Below are 20,855 nucleotides of genomic sequence, written 5' to 3' on the forward strand. Positions count from 1 at the left end.
CTACAAATTCTGAAGCTGTTGATGACTAAAGACTCTATGGGTTGTTTCTTGGTTGCCCATGAAAGTCGAAAACCCCAAACTTTAAAAAGATAACCATCTGTGGACTTTCTCTCTATACTCCGACAGCAGCCTAATCAGAGTCAACATAACCGATTATAGTTTTGGCACACTTCTCGTCCCTAGCATGTAACAGACTCAGTTTTAAGAGTTCCAATAATATAATGCAGACATGTTTTAAAGTGTTCCATAAATCCAGGCTTTCACCTGATTTCTACCTGCTTAGAAAAGTTATTGCTACAAAAATATCTGGTCTGGAACCTAATATGGCATGCATCAGTGACCATTTTAATTTTTTGTGTCTTTTCTCGATGTCTTCATTTTCAGATTTTTCTCTTTTTAACCTAATGTGACCAAAATATTCCCCCATGGGAATTGCAACAGAATTATGTTTAAACATTTCAAAAACCTTTAATACTTTCTCAAGATACACACTTTGTCAAGTAAATTCTGAACAGTTTATTCATTCTCGAATAGTTCCTAAGCAGACCTTAAGCCTGCAGTTTAAAGTTATCACTTAATAAAATCTTTAAATTGTCCTTTTCACCCAGAGAAACTGAGGTTATCACCAAATTATCAATATAAACAGGTAAGTTCGATTTGTTCCTGTTTTGTGTCTTTGTATACAAGCAGTACGCAAAATCACCTCTTACAAATGCTAACCTAGTTATTATTGTGTGGAATTTAACATTTCAATTTTTGAGTGAGTACTTTCTAAATTTACAAACTTTATCATTCATTATAATGCAACATCCAATAGGTAATTTAGCATAAAAATCTCCAGTTATCTTCCCATAAAGAAAAGCAATGCAAACATCCAGCTGATAGATGGGAAAGTTATTCCCATTACAGAAAACCAGAAAAAGTCTCGCTGAAGTAAGATTTGGTACTGGACTGTACATTTATGAATATGTCAATCTTTATTTACGATAATAATAGGCGCTGAAGAATTGATTTAAAATTTGTGTCATGACTGGGACTTGAATCCGGGTGTCCTGCTTACTAGATAGATGTGCTAGCCTTTGCACCATTGTATCAGTATAGGTAACACAGCCGTATGAATTACCATAGTCCAATGCCCTCCCTAACATAAACTTCAGTTCATGCCTTCGGCCTATTTTCCTTTGCTGGAAACTTTAAGTTACAAAACAAGCTTTATAAAAAATAACTTTATCACCTCTTTTTCACCTAAAAACCCACTGTGTGTCAATAAAATTACATTCGTTTGCCTTACATATGTAATCCCATGTATCATTTTCTTCTAGGACTTGCAGTTCTCTTGGTATGGCATCTTTACAATTTTTAGCATCACTACAAGACATTGATTCAGTGTAGGTGCTGGGAGTCGTCGTCATCATTCACTGTTGTCAACACTCCCGACTCATAATTCTCCAAGTTATTTGGGCACTGAATATTCCTCATGGGTCTCAGTTTGTATGACCTCTTATTCTCATCATCTACTTTTTCCTCTGCATCCTCAAAAGAATCTCCTCTGTTTTCTCTTTCTTCACTGATTTCTTGTTCTTCTCTAAGCTGACTTCTCTTTTTTTTTTTTTTTCCACAACCTCAATCCCCGTTCCTACTTCTTTCTGCACCCCCCCCCCCCCCCCCCCCAATTCTGAAATTTTATCTATGACATCTTCATCACGACAGATAGTATCAGAGTCTGTTACAGAGACACCAATTTCCTTCTTCCTTTCAGAGCTTGTTGACAACAAGAAAACTACATCTCAGTGCACCTCAGTTTCTTTGTAGAAGATTAAATATTTTTTACGCTTTCACATCATTATCATCATAATCGTCATAAATCATAAATAAACCTGTTTTGTTTTTGTGGTCTTGTTTCAATCTCTTTTCTTTGGGTACAAGGTTAGAGACATGAACAACAAATATTTTTGAATCTTGTAATGGTAATCCTCTTACATGAAAGACTTCAAAAGGAGTTTTACCTCTCACAAGATTTGGACCAGTTTTATTTATTACATAAGCTGCTATGTTATCTGCTTCAGCCCATTAATTTTTGGGTATTACTGAAATTGTTGAACAAGAAGCTTCAGCCATAGTGCACCTTTCTCTTTCAGCTCTTTTATTTTGCTGTGATGTGTTCAGTTCTTCTTTGATGAGTTATGTCATTTTCACTCAAAAATGGACCTAAATCAGTATTCATAAATTATTGTCAATTATTACTCCTTATAACTTTAATTTTTAGGCCAGTTTCTCTCTAAGCTTTTGCAATAAAGTTCTTGATCAAACCTTTAACCTGATCATTTTGTTTTATAAAGAATATTTTGTGATAACCTGAATAGTCATCCTCAAAACAAAATCACGCTCCTCCAAGAAGTAAATATATTTCCACAGGTTCGCAGACGTTGGCATGAACCAATTCAAGAGAGGCTTTAGCTCTTGAGCTGATGGGGAAGGATAAGTGATTTGTTTACCTGCCAAACACGCTTTGCAAGTGACAAAGTCATTAACGAAGTCCACCCCTTTATGCAACAATAACTCGCTCATAAGCGTAATGCTGTGATGGCACAATCTTTTATGCTGAACACTCAAGTTCTCAACATTTTTAGACAAATTTACCCTACCAAAGTTCAGTAATTCACACACGCTATCAATATTGATTTATGAAAAGTCACTAGTGTCATACTGTCAACCGTGCAGTGCATTTTATCTCCACACTTCAAAGTAACTATTGATATTGTTCTGATTGTGTACTGTTTAAGGAAAACAATATACAATGCATGTTATTTACATGTTGCAATAATGCACGAACTTCACTTTTACTGTTCATGAATTCACATTGTTCCCTGTTTGACACTACACACATACCTTTGTACAATACAATTCCTAGTGAAAACAGGTTGAACTGTGGTTCAGGCATTAAAAGCACTCCACTGACTATTGTTCTGATAAACTTAATGCTGTTCCAGGTGTACAGTTCCACAGTACCATGCCCAATCACATCAACGAGTTTATCAACATCCACAGTTACTTTCATTGAGCTTCACACATTGTCCATTTTCTTAAACAACTCACACTTATTGCAAATATGCTGACTACTCTATCCATGAACCAGTAATCTTCTAGGTCAGCTCTTTGACTCATACACATAAAGGCATTTACATCCTGAGACTTTTTGCCTGCCATGGACTTCAGCAGTCTGATTTCAAATGACCTCTTTTCTTACAGTAATTGTAGCTTCTCGTTTCCCTCTTCATTTTATTTTTATAGTCCTTTGAAAAATGGCCCTCTTTACCACAAGTGTAACAGGTAATTTTTTGCTGCCTGCTTACACTGGCCAAAGCTACCTTCCGTTAATCGAGCTGATAGGTTCTCTCTTCCTGAATGAGCAGTCTTGAAGTTAACTCATTAAGTGTTTGCTTCTCAGAGCGGATGGACTCCCATGTTGAACGGAAATGTTTATATCTCTCTGACAAGGACGTCAACACTTTGGTTATTATCATTTTCTCTGAAAGTGGTTCACCCACTTGCTTCAAATTAATGTTGATATCCTCTATTTTTGACATAACTGTAACCATCGAGTCATCACCAAATTGAAGTGAGAAAACTTTTGCTGAAGTAGGTGAATGCTCACTGTGGACTCTTTCTCATACATTGTCCTCAGTTTAGCCCACATGCCAGACGAGATCGTATATGACAGTAGGTGATCTACATCAGCAATAAGTTCATGTGCTTTTGCATTCTTTCCCACGCATGTTTTTTCTGCAGCTTCTTTCTTCTTCAGAGGCTTAAGGATACAGGGTACTTTTCTGGCTCAGTATTATGTAAAAATCAACACATATTTCTTTCAGGCACTTTTTATAATGTATATGTTTTACAGATTTTTTGTTGATATCAGGTAATGCAGCACACTTTCTAAACAAATTAGAGGTATTTTGAATATTTTTGAATCTGCTTAGGCTTATTAAAAAAATTACAAAGAAATTGATGCATTTTTTTTGCAAAGTGCTTCCTCAAATTGAGGCACCATTTAATCTAATGTTATATGTTTTTACCTGATATGCATGACATGATGGCTGAGGCACTAGACCTATTTAATTCCACCTATTCTCTATATTACAAGGATAAAAAACATCACATCTTACTTTTTAATTTTTATAATTTTTTTCCTAATAAAAATGTTATTTTTTCTATAAATTAGTTGATTATGCAATAAAGCTTAGGTCTACTACATGAGTATGGACTATTGCAAGTTACACAAAAAAATTAGAGCAATACTTTATAAACTTTAGTAAATATTTGTACCTGAATTCTGAAAAATACAACTTGCAGGAAATTGCAAATGAAAATGTGAGTCCAATTAAACTGCGCCTCAAACATTCCTGCAGCATAGTCTTCATCCTGCAGCATTTCTTCATCTTCAAGCTTCCTCTTGGCATTCCTTTTAGCACTTATTGCTTCACTGGTAACTTGAAGAGTCAATCTTTCAGCTTCATGCACCTGTTGTATGTCACATGCAAGCATTTGATAGTCCATATTAGAGCCACATTTTATGCCTAAATTTCTCAGGACTTCCAACCTTCCTATCACTCCATCATTGAAACATATCACTACATCTAGTACACCAACTTTTAATGTATTTAGTCGTACAAAAACATTCTTGTGTAATCTTTCCCATATGCAATGGTTGAAACTTTCATTTGTATTCAGAGTGCCCCCATCAAGACATTTACTAAGTGGGATCAGGATCACTCAGGTCTCTAAAAATTGGTTTTATTTCATCATAGCATCCTCAACAACAGAATGCTTATGATATATTTGACCACTTTCTTTTGCTTTTTGGTAACCACACCAAGAATCTGCTTCTTTAGAGCAAAGTCCGTGAACGGGGTGGTCATCTGTGGACAACTTATGAAAGTAAGTGGCCCATACAGCTTTTCTCATTGCTGTAACATCATTCTGAGGTGCAGTTCATCTAATGGCCAGTCCATAATAACTCTGAAGGAGGTTTATTTCAGTTTCTGTCAATCTGCCTCGGCCAGACAGAGATTTTCCATCAGATAGCAACTTTACTTTCATTTATCTTTGTAGCTTCTTCAATCTAGCAGCCATCCTCTTTTGCACATGTCCATAACACTCCAGTTTTGTTACCAAGGCATCACCATAAACATTGAACTCATTAATTTTATTGAAAGCTTTGGAGTCCCCATCGCCTAGGTACTGCGTATATCTAGCATTATAAATGGACCCCAGCCTTTGAAATATTTTTAGATCCCCATCACACTCCATACCTCCACCGTATCCATCATAATTTTTAGAACACTGATGTTCAATATGCCCTTCCAGTGTTGCCATGGCAGGTGTGGCAGTACTTAGATAAGAACTCAACATCAACAACTTTTCCATTCTCCAGAGAAGTAACACTTACAACACCATTCAAGGAACAATGTCCTCGACATCGCCATGTCCCATCAACTGCAACAGCAATGTCCCTGGTTCCACTAATATTTACAGTTTCTTCTACTGCATGTTTCATAGATGCTTTAGACACAACTGTCAAGGCACCTAAAAGTATTTTTATTTTCTTACTGAACCTATTGGGAGGAGGAGGAAGGTCCATCAAACCACAAAACGTTTGAGCAGTCTGTTTTTCCTTTTCCTATTGCACGCATTACATACACTAACTTCAAATTCACATCATATGAATTATGCGCAATGTTCGAAGTCATCTTCGAGGCAGATTTATTGCAGGATCTACACAGAACAACCAGTTTTGACGCTAAACCCTTCCTGCTACTTTGTTGTTCAGTTATTTCCAGACAGCCTACACCATCACATTGTTTACATTTCGCCACTTCCTTCATCAAAGAAGATAAAATGCCCACATCAACAACAACAAATCCACTACAAATAGTGTTGTTGTTAACACAAAAATTTGAATCACCGGGAGACGTGCCATTTCGGAGTTTCTTCCCTGAAGAACTGATACATAGATTACCTTCAACTGTGTGGCTTGCTTTGTTTGTGAACTGGTTACCACAGAATTTCCTTTTATTGAATTTCTTGATGCGTGGTATAGTTCATATTTATTGCACTCTACAGGATATGTGCTTCCATAAATATACGTAGCACTTGGGCAACAAACATTGAGTAACACATGAACAAACTGCTTTAGCGAAACAAAATAAATACTAGCAAAGATAATCATTTACAGACACTAGAAACGTGCACTGTTACCAACATATACAATGTATCATATGTATAATCACTAGAAACAGTTCACAGTTCTTTTCAAAATAATTCTAGTTTCTGTAACAAAAATAAATGGGGTGTGGCAGTGTACATGACCGTAACTTTAAAATGTGGTGTATATAGGTCATTTTTCATTTGAAACCCTATAATGTATATGTCAATATAATCAAGAAAGACTATAGAATTTAATAAAATCATAAAAAAATTCTAATTTTCCATCATTCATAAGTACCTTGTATCCTCAATAGCTTTGCCATTGACAGTGTCTAAAAAGCCTTTTCCACTGAATGTCACTTCCTTTTGGAATTTCCACAATGCTCAGACAACTTCAAGCACTGATGTGTAGACAGTTCGATCACACTGTGCCAGCACTACACTAATACCATCAAATTCCCCCCCCCCTCCCCCCCCCCCTCCCCCTCCCCCCCCCCCCCTGCGGGTTTGGGGGTAAGAATAGGCCCGCGATATTCCTGCCTGTCGTAAGAGTCGACTAAAAGGAGTCTCAAACTTTTCGGCCGTATGTGATGGTCCCCTGTTGGGTTTGACCTCCATCTCTCAAAATTTTTCCGAAGAGCGAGCCGATTGGGGAAGGGCGCCTTACTTGGTGCATTGTGTCCATCTAGCGATCAGACCTTTCGCCAGCTTCTTTGTCGTTGCATTGCAGTCCTGCCCGCTCTCCATCTCTTGGGCATGGATACATTCCTGCGAGCACTTTCCACCTTGCGCTGTGCAGTGCCACTTTCTGCACTGACGGCGACCATGGACCACATGTCACCTAACATCCAGCATGGTAGCCAGTCCGTTGTGGTGGGGCCGCCATGTACCCTGTTGATTGTAGCCCCCTGACAACACAGGGATCGCTCTACTGATGCCTGCGCCGTTAACTCCCCACGTATGCCAAGGAGTAGATGCCGGTCTCCCTGGGGCATCAGGACTCCCAGCAATGGCCATCCTGCCAGGTGGCTATTGCAGCGGCTGGGTGGCACCCGTGGGGAGGGTCCTTGGTTGGAGTAGGTGGCATCAGGGCGGATGACCTGCAATGAAGCGTGGTACATCATCTCTCACTGGTGGCCAGCCGCCAGCAGTCTCTAAGCGTTCTTTGGCTCAATTTAATGCTCAGAAGTACGATCCAAAAACGTTCCCCTCTCTGGCCACGCCGTGGGAGGAGCGTAAGTCTCAGGATGGAGGCAACAGTTATTCGCCTCGATTCTTAGTTTGCACGAGAGCTGATGGGGAGTCTTTTCTATCCACAAAGCCTCAGTTCTTTGTCGAGCATTTAGAGGGCAAGTTTGGGGAGGTGGAGGGCATGTCCAAAATGCGCTCTGGGTCAGTACTGATACAAACGGCATCCTCCGCCCAGTCACGCAGGTTACTTGCTTGTGACAAGTTGGGGGATGTTAACGTTACCATTACACCACATAAGAGTTTAAATATGGTCCAGGGTGTTATTTTCCATAGGGACCTCCTTTTGCAGTCTGATGACGAGCTGCGCGCCAACTTAGAGCCTAGAGGTGTTCATTTCATCCGGCGCGTTCATCGGGGTCCGAGGGACAATCAGGTTGCTACCGGTGCCTACATCTTGGCCTTCGAGGGTGATACATTACCGGAGAAGGTCAAGGTGATGGTGTACCGTTGTGACGTCAAACCCTATATCCCTCCACCGATGCGGTGCTTTAAGTGCTGGAAGTTCGGTCATATGTCTTCCCGCTGCACTTCCAGCCTCACATGTTGAGATTGCGGACGCCCATCACATCCCAGTACTCCATGTGCCCCGCCTCCCATCTGTGTCAACTGCGGAGAGATCATTCACCTTGCTCGCCAGACTGCAAAGTCTTTCAGAAAGAGCGCAAAATCATGGAATATAAGACCCTGGACCGGCTGACCTATACTGAGGCCAAAAGGAAATATGACCGACTACATCCTGTGCGAATGACGTCTTCATACACAGCTGCTACAACAATTGTGCTAACTCCATCAGTTCGAGACTTCCAGCCAGATCGATGAGCAGTACAACTACTCCTGCCCCCTTGCCCGTGGGGGGCTCTACCCAACCAGTTGCTCCTGCACCACCTACCTCAGGAGCACCATCCTCCCACCCATCGGGGACGTCCGTCCCCGCTTCTAAGCCGGAGAAGTGTCCAACTTCATCGGCTTCTTACGCTTGCAAGGGGTCCCTTAGGTCCCTCCCTTCCCAGGTTTCCACCAGCAGGAAGGGTGACGACCGACAGTTGCGCAAGTGCCCACAATCCGCTGGTCGTAGAGCTTCACGATCCTCCTCAGTCCTGGAGACTGAATCGGTGAAGCCCTCCCAGCCAGTTAAACCCAAGGAGCAGCGCGAGAAACCCAAGAAGAAGAGCTCTAAGCCCAAGGATCTCGCGGTGGCAGCCACCCCACCGCAGCCTTCCGGCTCTGCGTCTGAGGACGAGGTGGCGATTCTGGCGTCCGCTGAGGACCTTGATCTCGCCGGTCCCTCAGACGCCATGGATAGCGCTAGAACTGGTGCTCAATTGGAGGCAGCAGGTGACCCAGCGGCGTAATCTGCCTTCCAAGTCCCGTCACGCCTCTCTCAGACATGGACAATACCATCCTCCAGTGGAACTGCAGCGGTTTCTTCCACCATCTAGCTGAGCTCCGACAACTTATCAGCCTTCACCCTTTCTTCTGCATTGCACTTCAGGAAACTTGGTTTCCAGCAATGCGAACCCCCGCCCACCGTGGCTATCGAGGTTATTATAAGACCCGGGCAGCTTATGAAAGGGTGTCTGGTGGCGTCTCCATATATGTCCTTAACTCTCTTCACAGTGAGTCTGTACCTCTACAAGCAGCTTTAGAGGCTGTTGCTGTTCAGGTGTGGACGCCACAGTCTGTTACTGTCTGCAGTCTTTACCTTCCACCGGATGGTACTGTCGCGCAGCATGTCCTGGCTGCTCTGATAGCCCAATTGCCGCCACCTTTCTTGTTATTGGGCGACTTCAACGCCCATAACCCTCTGTGGGGTGGGTCAGTGGCGACAGGTCGATGCGCCACCATTGAGCATTTATTAGCACAGCTCGATCTTTCGCTTTTAAATGATGGTTCCTTCACACACTTTAGCGTGGCGCATGGCACGTACTCTGCCATCGGCCTTTCGATCTGCAGCCCTAGCCTCTTACCGTCTGTCCAATGGAGAGTGCATGACGACCTGTGTGGTAGTGACCACTTTCCGATCTTTCTGTCACTGCCACAGCGTCAGTCTTCTCTGCGCCCTTGCAGGTGGGCTATGAATAAGGCTGACTGGGACTTGTTTTCCTCCACTGCCGCTATTGAGCCTCTCTCTAGTGATGACATTGATGCGGTGGTTCAATCGGTCACCACCGGCTGCAGCGATTAAAGATCGCCGGCGGGCGCTCCAGCGTCACAAGCGACATCCCTGCATTGAACACTTCATCACCTTCAAACGGCTGCATGCGCGGGCCCGCCGCCTTATCCGCCAAAGCAAGCAGGAGTGCTGGGAGCGGTATGTGTCCACCATTGGCCTCCATGTCTCTCCATCGCAGGTTTGGGCCAAGATCCAATGCCTCTACAGCTATCGGACCCCTGTCAGCGTCCCTGCGCTCTCACTGAATGGAGCAGTTTGTACAGACTCTGACGAAATTGCCAACAGCTTGGCAGAGCATTTTGCTCTTAGTTCCGCTTCTTTCAATTACCCACTGGCCTTCCGCTCCATTAAAGAGCGGATGGAACGTCGGAGCCTTTCTTTTTGCACCCACCATTCTGAATCCTACAATGCTCCATTCAGTGAGTGGGAATTTCACAGTGCCCTTGCCGCTTGCCCTGATACCGCTCCTGGGCCAGATCGCATCCACTGTCAGATGCTGAAACACCTTTCAGTGGACTGCAAGCGACGCCTCCTCGACCTTTACAACCGTCTCTGGGTCGAGGGTGAGTTTCCGTCGCAATGGCGGGAAAGCATTGTCATCCCCGTTTTGAAACCAGGCAAGAGCCCTTTGGAGGTGGACAGCTACCACCCCATTAGCCTCACCAACGTTCTTTGCAAGCTTCTCGAACAGATGGTGAGCCGGCACTTGAATTGGGTACTGGAGTCTCAGGGCCTTCTGGCTCTGTCTCAAGGTGGGTTCCGTAAAGGCCGTTCCACCACCGACAATCTGGTGAGCCTGGAGTCGGCCATCCGTACTGCATTTGCCTGCCGTCAGCACCTGGTCGCTGTCTTTTTCGACATGTGGAAGGCGTACGATACGACATGGCGTCATCACATCCTTTCTACGCTTCATGGATGGGGTCTTTGGGGCCCTCTGCCGATCTTTATCTGCAATTTTCTGTCGTATCGTACCTTCCACGTGCAAGTCGCAGCCTCATATAGTTCCTCCCACGTCCAGGAGAACGGTGTGCCACAGGGTTCTGTTTTAAGTGTCTGCCTGTTTTTAATAGCCATTAATGGGCTCGCTGTGGCCGTGGGAAATTCTGTCTCCGCTTCCCTGTATGCTGATGACTTCTGCCTTTACTACAGCTCTATTGGCATTGCAGCTGCTGAGCGTCAGCTACAGGGCGCAATCCGCAAGGCGCAGTCTTGGGCTGTAGCGCATGGTTTTCAGTTTTCGGCTGCCAAGACCCGCATTATGCGTTTCTGCCGGCACCGAACGGTCCATCCTGAGCCGCGGCTTTCTCTTGACAACAAACTTCTTGCCGTGGTGGAGACCCACAGGTTTTTGGGTGTAGTTTTTGATGCCCGGTTAACTTGGCTGCCTCATATTCGGCAGCTTAAACAGGCATGTTGGAGGCATCTAAATGCTCTGAGATGCTTGAGCCACACCAGCTGGGGCGCCGACCGATCTACCCTGTTACGGCTGTACCAGGCGTTAATCCAGTCCCGTCTGGATTATGGGAGCGTGGCTTATGGCTCAGCATCCCCATCTGCGTTGCAGGTGCTGGACCCAATACTACACAGCGGGATACGACTGGCCAATGGTGCCTTCCGGACCAGCCCTGTGGACAGCCTACTTGTGGAGGCTGGTGTCCCTCCATTGCGATTGAGGCGCCAACATTTACTGGCCGCTTATGCTGCCCATGTTTTGAGCTTGCCCGGGCATCCAAATTATCGTGTCCTGTTCCCGCGGTCAGTCGTTCATCTGCCAGAACGTCAGCCCCGGTCGGGTTGTCCGATCGCCGTATGCATCAAAGAGCTTCTCTCCGGGCTTGGGTTTTTCCCTGTTCCACCTCCTTTCTGGGCACCTCTGCGTACACCCCCGTGGTGTGTGCCTCGCCCTTGCCTTCGGCTCGAGTTGGCACAGGGCCCGAAGGACTCAGTCCCTCCGGAGGCCTTCCGACGCCGCTTTTATTCCATCCTGGCCACGTATCAGGGCTCTGGCGTTGTTTACACTGACGGCTCGATGGTTGCTAGTCGTGTTGGTTATGCTCTGACTCTAAGGGACCACTATGAACAACATTCATTGCCAGCTGGCTGCTGCGTTTTTACTGCTGAGCTGGTCGCCATCTCTCGTGCCCTAGAGTATATCCGCTCCTGCTCAGGTGAGTCCTTTGTGATCTGTAGCGATTCCCTGAGCAGTTTACGAGCTCTCAACCAGTGTTTCCCTCATTCTCGTCTGGTGATGGCTATCCATGAGTCCCTGCATACTCTTGCCCGTTGCGGCCGTTCTGTAGTCTTTGTGTGGACCCCCGGTCATGTCGGTATCCCGGGCAATGAACATGTTGACCGCCTGGCCAAACAGACCACCAGTGAACCCATCCTGGACATTGGCCTCCCGGAGACTGATTTGGCGGGCAGTCTTCCGCCGCGAAGTTCTCTCGCTTTGGGACACTGAATGGCGCAATCTGCCCACGCCATACAAACTCCGTTCTCTCAAGGTGACGACACGTGTGTGGCAGTCATCCATGCGAGCCACTCGCAGAGATTCAGTTGTTCTTTGTCGGCTCTGCATTGGGCACACTCGGATGACACACGGCCAGTTATTGCGCCGTGAGGACCCAACTCTGTGTCGCTGCGGTTCGGTTTTATCTGTGGTGCACATTTTATTGGATTGTCCGCTTTTAGCTGTGCTCAGGCAGACGTTCGCACTGCCTGACACGCTCCCTGCCCTTTTATCTGATGACCCTGCTATGGCTGGCTTAGTTTTACGTTTTATTCAGGCAAGGGGTTTTTATCATTTAATCTGAGTGTTTGTGTTTTATTTTATTGTTTTGTGTTGATTCTGGCCTTTGGCCTACGGTTTTAAACTCAGTTTCTTAATGTGTTCTCTGTGGTTGGCTTTTCCTTTTTTTTTGTTCCTATGGTCGGCCAACCACTGTCACACTCTGTGTGATTTTAGTTCGTCTTGTCTGGTCTTTATCTACGTTTCTCTTGTTCTGTGTCGTCTGTGCTCTATTCTGTTACTCGTTTTTATTCTCTGTGGGTGTTTTTAGGATTTGGAAAAAGGGACCGATGACCGTAGCAGTCTCGTCCCTTTAATCCCACAAACTAACCAACCAACATCAAATTCGTTGTTGCTCATGATAACACCAAGAAATTCTGCCACTACCTGAAAAACAGACTTATTCTTCTGGGCCTTTAACCTATAATCAGGAGCAGGAAATGGAGCCCAATAATAAGCCAGTTTGTACTGATTTTATGTAAATATATAATTTCTTGCAACTCAGTGGCAGATAACAATGTCGCACAAGAGGCTTTAACTTCTACCTGTTCGAAAACCATGAGGATTATTATTCAGTAGACTGTGGTCATTTAATTAAGTACTTGGGAATTCATTCTTCATTAATCTCTTGATTACTTTACAGAATGCTGAGAGGAGTGGCAGGGATTGTTAATTTTCAACTTTATGCCTATTATCACTCTTGAGTAAAGGAAGCACTTTTCCATTTATTGTCTATGACCATTCTTCAGTGGTTGATGAAATCTGCTCCCAGTGCTGGCTTAATAACATTTGCTAGCACAGACCTTTGACTGTTACTTCACATTCACCGTATGTTGTCTGCAGTGGAGTGGAGAGATGCACCCACTGATGCAGTTTCATTCCATCTGTACGATAGCATGCTTACGTCTGAACCCGTGTCGATAAGCTAGCACAGTTTACTTTTCATCCTTCACATACAAGTGGTGTGATAATGTCAACAAACATGCTTGATTTACAGCGTGTGTGCCCATCGACAAATTTGTAACTGATATAATTGGGCCAATTTTAAATACTGTGTCTTGGTTAGTTTTGGTTATGTCATCAGCTGTGCTTCCAGGACTAACAGTGGCTCCTCCATTTATGATTCAATGCTTTTGTGGGACAATGTTGTTTGCTGTGCCCACTGCAGACTGCTGGTGACATATGGGAGTAGGCGTGGAGACATGCACCTTGTGGCCTGACTGCGAAAATGCCTGTGGTGCCAGCTAACAGAGTAAGGTTGTTTTCCTTCTGTTATTTGGCCATCTGTTTGGTTCTACCAGTGGAATGAGTGATTGTCTTCTTTCTTTTGTCTGGCGCAGGATCGCTTGTTTGTCGCTGCTTCTGAAGTGCGTCCATATGACATCCGACTCCAGAGCTATTCATGTTAGTTTGCTGCTCATGTCATATAGCAGTGGTGTAACTGACATCATTAATTGCTTGCATCACTACCTCTAAGTGTTTGCCTGTTCCATCATAGTGTGAATTTTGTCTGCTACTGATAATAAGGGATTAATATCACTTTTATCACACATCACCATGGCAGTTTTTACTGATAAGGCTAGCTGTGTCAGCCAAACATGTCGTAATAGTACATCCGATTTTGCTTCTTCTTTAGTGATGTTTCTTAGGTGTCACCAGAATTGAGATTATGCTCTATCACTGATATGTTCACACTGGGATACCTGCAGCATACATTGGTCTACTGATTTACACATTTGGCTGAAACCACTGTGACTGCTCAGGCATCTAAGCTGTTAACTGTCATTGCAAATTTTATGTGATATCTAGTAACAATGTTTTGCATGGTGCCATGTCTAACATTGCAAACCACATTTCTGGTTTCTCTGATAAGTATTGTTTGTCATATATACAGTCTGTCTCATTGCTTGCAGGAATAAATTAATGCCACTGTGTGTTGCACTTTGTGTTTGTAATTCACTAATCCACTTTTGCAGATCTCTTAGTTGTAAAACCAGCTTTGCCATTACAACCCAATAGAAGCCATAATGTGAAGTCACTATTTGATTTTATACATTGACTGGGGTTTCTGTATTCCTTTGTATTCTAGGGTTCACCAAGTTACAGGATTCTTCCATAATACAAGCAATAATAATTCAGTCATACACACAGAACCAAATAAACTAATATTATTCTTATGATGATGAAAACATGCCATGACAGCGAAAAGTAAATGAGGAACTAAACACAAAACTAAAAACAAAAAAGTTATTATACTAGTAATATCTTATGGAACTGAGTAAAGTTAGGTTGGTAGACCAAAGAACAATGTATATGCTTTCAATCATTATTCAAAGTCAATGCTTCCCATAGGTGGGTGGCGGGTTTATCCAGTTTCCTTTATTTTTTTATCATAAGAAAATGTATAAATTAACATATGTATGTATGCCACCAAACAGACAAAAACCCATCTTCTGCATATACAGATTATTACGCAAAGACAAAACTGCACAGGACATTTGAGGAACAAATCCATACCCTACATATTTTTCTTAAAATTTTAATAATTTGATACACCAGCATAATTATCAAGTCTTTCCCATTCAAAGAAAAACATTTTCTGTTTGTTACTTACAATGATGATTTGAGAACAGCATCTGTAAGACTGAAATTAGCACTACAAAAAGATTCATTACACCAGCAAAACACATTAAACTCAGATGAACTACATATGATTATTTTGCAAGTGATTTTAATTGTCCTGATTTTTTTTCAAAAGAAATAATTATATTAATAATGTCTTGTGGCATTTAGATGAATTGTATCACCCTGGTTTTGAGTCACTCTTTCAGAAATTATGGTCTATACACCAGGGAATTGCTCAAGCTCACATGTCATAATGGTCAACAATTAATGTTTTGACATAACAATAACTTCCTTGTTTTAATTTAAAATGCAATTTTTCTGCTAAAGTTTCAGGGCTCTGAAGTATTTGGACTATTCTCGGAAGTCCTCAATTTTTTAATGGTACTTGTGAAACAAGTGAATAATGTGAAAAACTCGCATGTGAGATCAGTTGCTGCCAATTGCCTTTTGGAACTGGAGTTGTGTTTTCCAGTAAGTAAACTGCCTTACATCTTTTATTATACGGTGTGTTTACTGTTGGCATACATGTTTTTTAAGATGTGTTACTCTTATCAATTTGTTTTCTCTATGCAATAAGTTATACAACAGTACACAGTTCATTTGTTAATTATTTTTGTTACCCTTCATAAAATGCTGATTATTATGTGGTGCTCACCCACAATCTTCTTGGACACATCTGTGTTTGGCAAATCTGATTACTGTAATTCAAAAGGAGCAATGATGTATATAATTGCAATACCAGAAAGAAAAATGATGTTAATTACTCTGCATTAAGGTTATCTTTAGCACAGAATGGGGTGCACAGTGGTGCTACGAGAATTTTTGATCGTTTACTCAACGATATAAAGTGTCTGACAGACAACAAAGTAAAATCTGAAAATAAACTGAAGAAGTTTTTCCTTGAAACTTCCTGGCAGATTAAAACTGTGTGTCGACCGAGACTCGAACTCGGGACCTTTGCCTTTCGTGGGCAAGTGCTCTACCATCTGAGCTACCGAAGCACGACTCACGGCCGGTGTGGCTAAGCCATGTCTCCGCAGTATCCTTTCTTTCAGGAGTGCTAGTTCTGCAAGGTTCGCAGCAGAGCTTCTGTAAAGTTTGGAAGGTAGGAGACGAGATACTGGCAGAAGTAAGGCTGTGAGGACCGGCCGTGAGCGTGCTTCAGTAGCTCAGATGGTAGAGCACTTGCCCACGAAAGGCAAAGGTCCCGAGTTCGAGTCCCGGTCGACACACAGTTTTAATCTGCCAGGAAGTTTCATACCAGCGCACACTCCGCTGCAGAGTGAAAATCTCATTCTGGAAGTTTTTCCTTGACAACTCCTCCTATTCTACAGAATAATTTCTGTTATTGTAATGTGTAAAAGGTGGTCTGTAGGAATTACCAATTCACCTCTGTATGCAAGTGTAAAATGACCCTCTCCACATAATTTCAATTTATTGTATAAATTGATCCATGGAACATGAAATTAAATAACTAGCTTGAGCATAGACGGATATGCCCAAGTAGGGTCAGTACATACCCTCCCTCTCTCCCCACATCCACCCTTCCTACTCTTTACTCCTCCATTTCTAAGTCCCAAAATTGCAGCCCAAGGTGGGATACTTGAGAATGGATCTTAAGCATTTACTGATATTCCCGAATATAAGGTGTGAACTTTTTTGAGTTTGTGCCTTAAAAACACTCAGGTGAATTGCTGAAATACATCCTCATTTGTCATGAGTGAATGTGATGTTAATCCCTTTGTATATTGTTCAGTCAGTTCTCTTGATAGCTATTTATCCTGTTTAAGTATGATAAGAATGCATCTCTGTGTGAAACTGTCAATTTTTGTACAAAGAAGAAGGTACTTTTCAGTTTTTATTTTGAGAGAAAACAAGTTGTTCCAACAACAAAATAATTTGTAAGTGCTGCTTTTCCATATGGGAACTGGGTTTAACATCGTTTGCGGCTTGTAACACAACATATAGTGTGAACCACCGTCTTACCTGGGCTCTCACGGGGGAGCATAATGTCCTTAGATAGCATGATCAGAGAGTGGTTCAGGGATATCTTCTCATTATTTTTTAGCCCTTCCTGTTGCATGATTGTTTCATGTAGATATAAAGTAAGTGAAATTCTGTCATAAGTTTAAGATAGGGTATGGTGTTCTTCAGGTTAACATCCTAAGTTTATAATATTTCCGGTAGTTATCAACAGCATAATGTCCCATCATTAATAAGCCATTTGAGGCCAATCTCTCCTTTTTATTTGCACCTAAAAAATAAATAAATAAATAGATAAACAAAATGGGCATTGCCTTCTAGTCTGCATTCAACTAGACCACCATTATTTAAACATTGTTATCTAAATTGTGCTCAAACACCCATACCAGTGTCTGAGCGGGTGTGTGTATTAACAAGAACTTCCCTTTTTTCTTTTTTTCCCTCATCCACCATAATATAAATTAAAGTTTAAGTTGGCCACAATAAATGGTTTGTTTGGCCTGCCAGATTGGATTTGGTTAACTTTTCCATCAAGTCATCTACACCATTCCCTCTTTTGTTTTATACTGCATTTGTCTGACATTGGCTTCCTAGCCAGAATTGTATAGTCATGACTGTCTCATTGTGGTCTAAATTTATCATGAAATATTGTTGGTTCATAATGCCCCAGTAAAAATACTTCCTGGAGTTTATCGCTAAAGCTTTACAACATATATTATTGTCCACCTCCATAGCTGAGTAGTCAGCATGGCTGACTGCCATGCGGAGGATCAGGATTGACTCCCAGTACCGCAGTGATTTTTCCGTGGCAGGAGGGCTGGAATGGGGTGCACTTAACCTTGTGATGCCAGTTGAGGAGCTGCTTGATTGAGAAGTAGCAGTTTCAGCTCACAAAAACAGACAGTGGCCGGGAGAGCAGTGCACTGACTCCACACTCCTCCGTACAATATCCAGTGACACTACTGGCTGATGATGACACAGCAGTTGGTCACTACCAGTGGGCCAACAGGGCTTGTGGACGTTTCTTTCATTTCCTAGTGATTAATTTCCCATTGTCATCAGGTATCTCGTCCAACTTGGACATACAATCTCCTTGTATGGTACTGCCATCTGTTATTTGTTCCTGTATTACTATAAGCTCAAAGCATTCCCAAACCTTATGGGTGGGTAGTTTTCTATATCTTAATTTTTGGAGTTTACATTTGAAGTTGCACTTACTACTACTTTCATCGGAAGTGAAATTATTGTATCTATACTCTCTTTCTGTTCTGCAGGTATGTATTTCTTCAGATTCTGTGCACTGTATAAGCCTTCCATTATTTCTGAATTTTGGTGGGCTAATATTACCACTTTATGATGGAGAATTCTTACTGTTACATGAGGCCTATTAAGCAACAGGATGAATTTCCTTGTTTCGTTTCCGTGAATAACTTGCCTGATAGTTTCTTTATTGTCTTCCTCCCTACCTTTATCAGTTGCTGCCTATGAACTGTTCGAAGTAGACTTAGCATTGTCAACAGAGATAGTGTTCATCCAGTTTTAAATAGGTAATCAAACCACAATGACCAGCTAGCTATAACAATCGACATGTGTACCGTAAATCTTGCAATGACCAGGAAAACTTTTAAAATGGTTAATGAGCTCACAACAGACAGCTTTAGAAGAACCTTCGAAGCATAGGATGGAAAGAGATATTTGAGGCAATGAAAACAGTGTAGACTGTAGTTACGAGGGAAACATAAGTCTGGTATGGAACAAGATGATCTAGTAATTAAAGATAATGACCAAATGGTCCATCACACAAAACATGTGTCAAGCATATTTAACAGTCACTTTTTATATGTAACTGAGAAACTAGATACAGTCAGCTTAAAAGAAATTCAATGGTTCAGATCCCTGTCAAGCTATCCAGATACAAGTTTTCCGTAATTTCCCTAAGTTGCTCCTGGCAAATGCCAAAATGGTTTCTTTGAAAGGGACACAGTGTATTTCCTTCCCCATCCTTTCATAATCTGAACTTGTGCTCAGTCTATAATGACTGTTCTGTCTACAGGATGTTCTTCAAAAGAAAAATTGTTGCTGTATATGTGACAATGAGTATCACAAGCATCCCGTCAATTCGAGATCTCTTCAACTTTTTATTAACTCTCTTCAAAGTAAAAGTTCTCATGCTGCTGGTAACATTTCAAGCAAAATATTAAAAGCATATTCTTCTGATAGAGCTCCTATACTCGGCCATTTTATTTACTGCTACACTTTCATAAGGTAGCTTTCCAGACAGATGCCATTGTTAGATCCTTGTTTCAGAAGCGTAGTACAGATAGTAATAATTATTGAGCATTTTCACTGTTAACTTTCTTCTTGGAAGTGTAAGAAAATAATATATTTAAAAATTGTTGAATGTATCTCCAAATATAAGATTCGGAGTTGGTAACATTTTGGACTCTAGAAGGACTCCCCGCTAAGGATGCCATCTACCATTTTATCGACTATGTGTCAAAATATGTGAATGACACTATTTCACCTACCAGGATTTTTTCTTACCTGTCTGAGACATTTTACTGTACAAATCACAATGTTCTTTTGGAGGAGCCCAATATTTATGGTTTCGGAGGAATTATATTTACTCTTTCACTTTACTGTGTGTGTCCAGGCAAGAACATCTCAACTCTCTTGTGTTCCAGAAGTCTGCAGCTTTAATAGCCTTGTCACTGCCTTAAAAAAACAACCTTCCAGTGGCACATGAGTAAACGTTCAGTCAACTGTGTTCCTTCGCATTCGTGCTGGTCATCTTCAGAGTAAGCACACTTCACCATGTTTCGTGTCCTTTTATGACTCCTGTTCTTAATTTATTCAATACTGTCTATTTACTGTATTGTAGTTGCTGCACTTGTGTGGCTTCTGCTTTTGGGTGCAGGGGGTGTGTGTGTGTGTGTGTGTGTGTGTGTGTGTGTGTGTGTGTGTGTGTGTGTGTGTGTGTGTGTGTGTTTTAATAATAATAACACTATAAGGATATTTCTTGGAAGATGTAACACATAACAAATTTCCTATTTGTCCTGCCAGTACCTCAGGCAGTAGGCAGTGATACTGCCTATTGACTTAGACGAGTTGTAACTGTTTGGTAATAATACATTAAGTGCTGTTGGTTGTATTGCTGTTGTTTTCTCTGTGTTTCACTTTCTACTTTGCATCTGAGGTCTGGGGTTGCTATGGCGGCCAGTGTGTAAATTCGGTGGACAGGTATAGGCCTCAGACGTCTGGTGACAACCCCGAGAGTCTCACGTAAAGTGATGTCTATGTGTTTGGAGCTGCCACATGTTCTGCAGCTATATTGCTGATGATCAAAGTACATAAGGCTGCACTCCCTGTTTTGAGTCAGGCAGTTTACATATAATACTGTTTCTTATTTATATTTTTCCTTTGAGCTCAGAGTAGTGTTTTTTTTCTTAAATGACAGTGCGCGATCTAGCTTGACTCTAAGTATTTTGTGTTGGTGCAGTGCCCCTCCATTTATTTCCAGTTGTCTTGTGGCTTCCAGTTTTTCCTAGATTAGATCATAGATGATTTTCCTCATAATAGTTTCCCAAGGTTTCCAAAGCCTCTGTCAATTTTCTTTCAACCTCTCCAAAAGTTCTTCCTTAAGCAGTAATGATGGCATCGTCTGCTTTTTATTTCCATCTGACGTGGCTGGTCGTTTGTGTACATATACATTAAAAGAAAAGGGGGGGGGGGGGCAGCAGCAGTTATTAAATTCCTTTCAAAACTGTTTTCAGTGTGTGTTGTCAGGTTTAGTATTTGACTAAAACACAGTTTCTCTGATCTAAAACT

At 42.1% G+C, this 20,855-nt stretch overlaps 1 protein-coding gene across 7 annotated transcripts in view; it reads left to right on the forward strand.

Annotated features, from left to right (window-relative positions):
* The window catches only part of LOC124805234 (AP-5 complex subunit beta-1-like), a 153,441-nt gene that overhangs the window by 5,355 nt on the left and 127,231 nt on the right, over positions 1–20,855 (forward strand). For all 7 annotated transcript variants that reach the window (XR_007017413.1, XR_007017415.1, XR_007017416.1 and 4 more), the window contains exon 4: positions 15,372–15,515. Coding sequence is in view for 3 of the 7 variants with exons in the window: in XM_047265736.1 (XP_047121692.1) it covers positions 15,372–15,515 (144 nt within the window). In the remaining 4 variants the exon portion in view is untranslated. The remainder of the gene's footprint in view (positions 1–15,371; positions 15,516–20,855) is intronic.

The sequence above is a fragment of the Schistocerca piceifrons genome, chromosome 7 (genome assembly GCF_021461385.2).
Source record: "Schistocerca piceifrons isolate TAMUIC-IGC-003096 chromosome 7, iqSchPice1.1, whole genome shotgun sequence".
NCBI lineage: Eukaryota > Metazoa > Arthropoda > Insecta > Orthoptera > Acrididae > Schistocerca > Schistocerca piceifrons.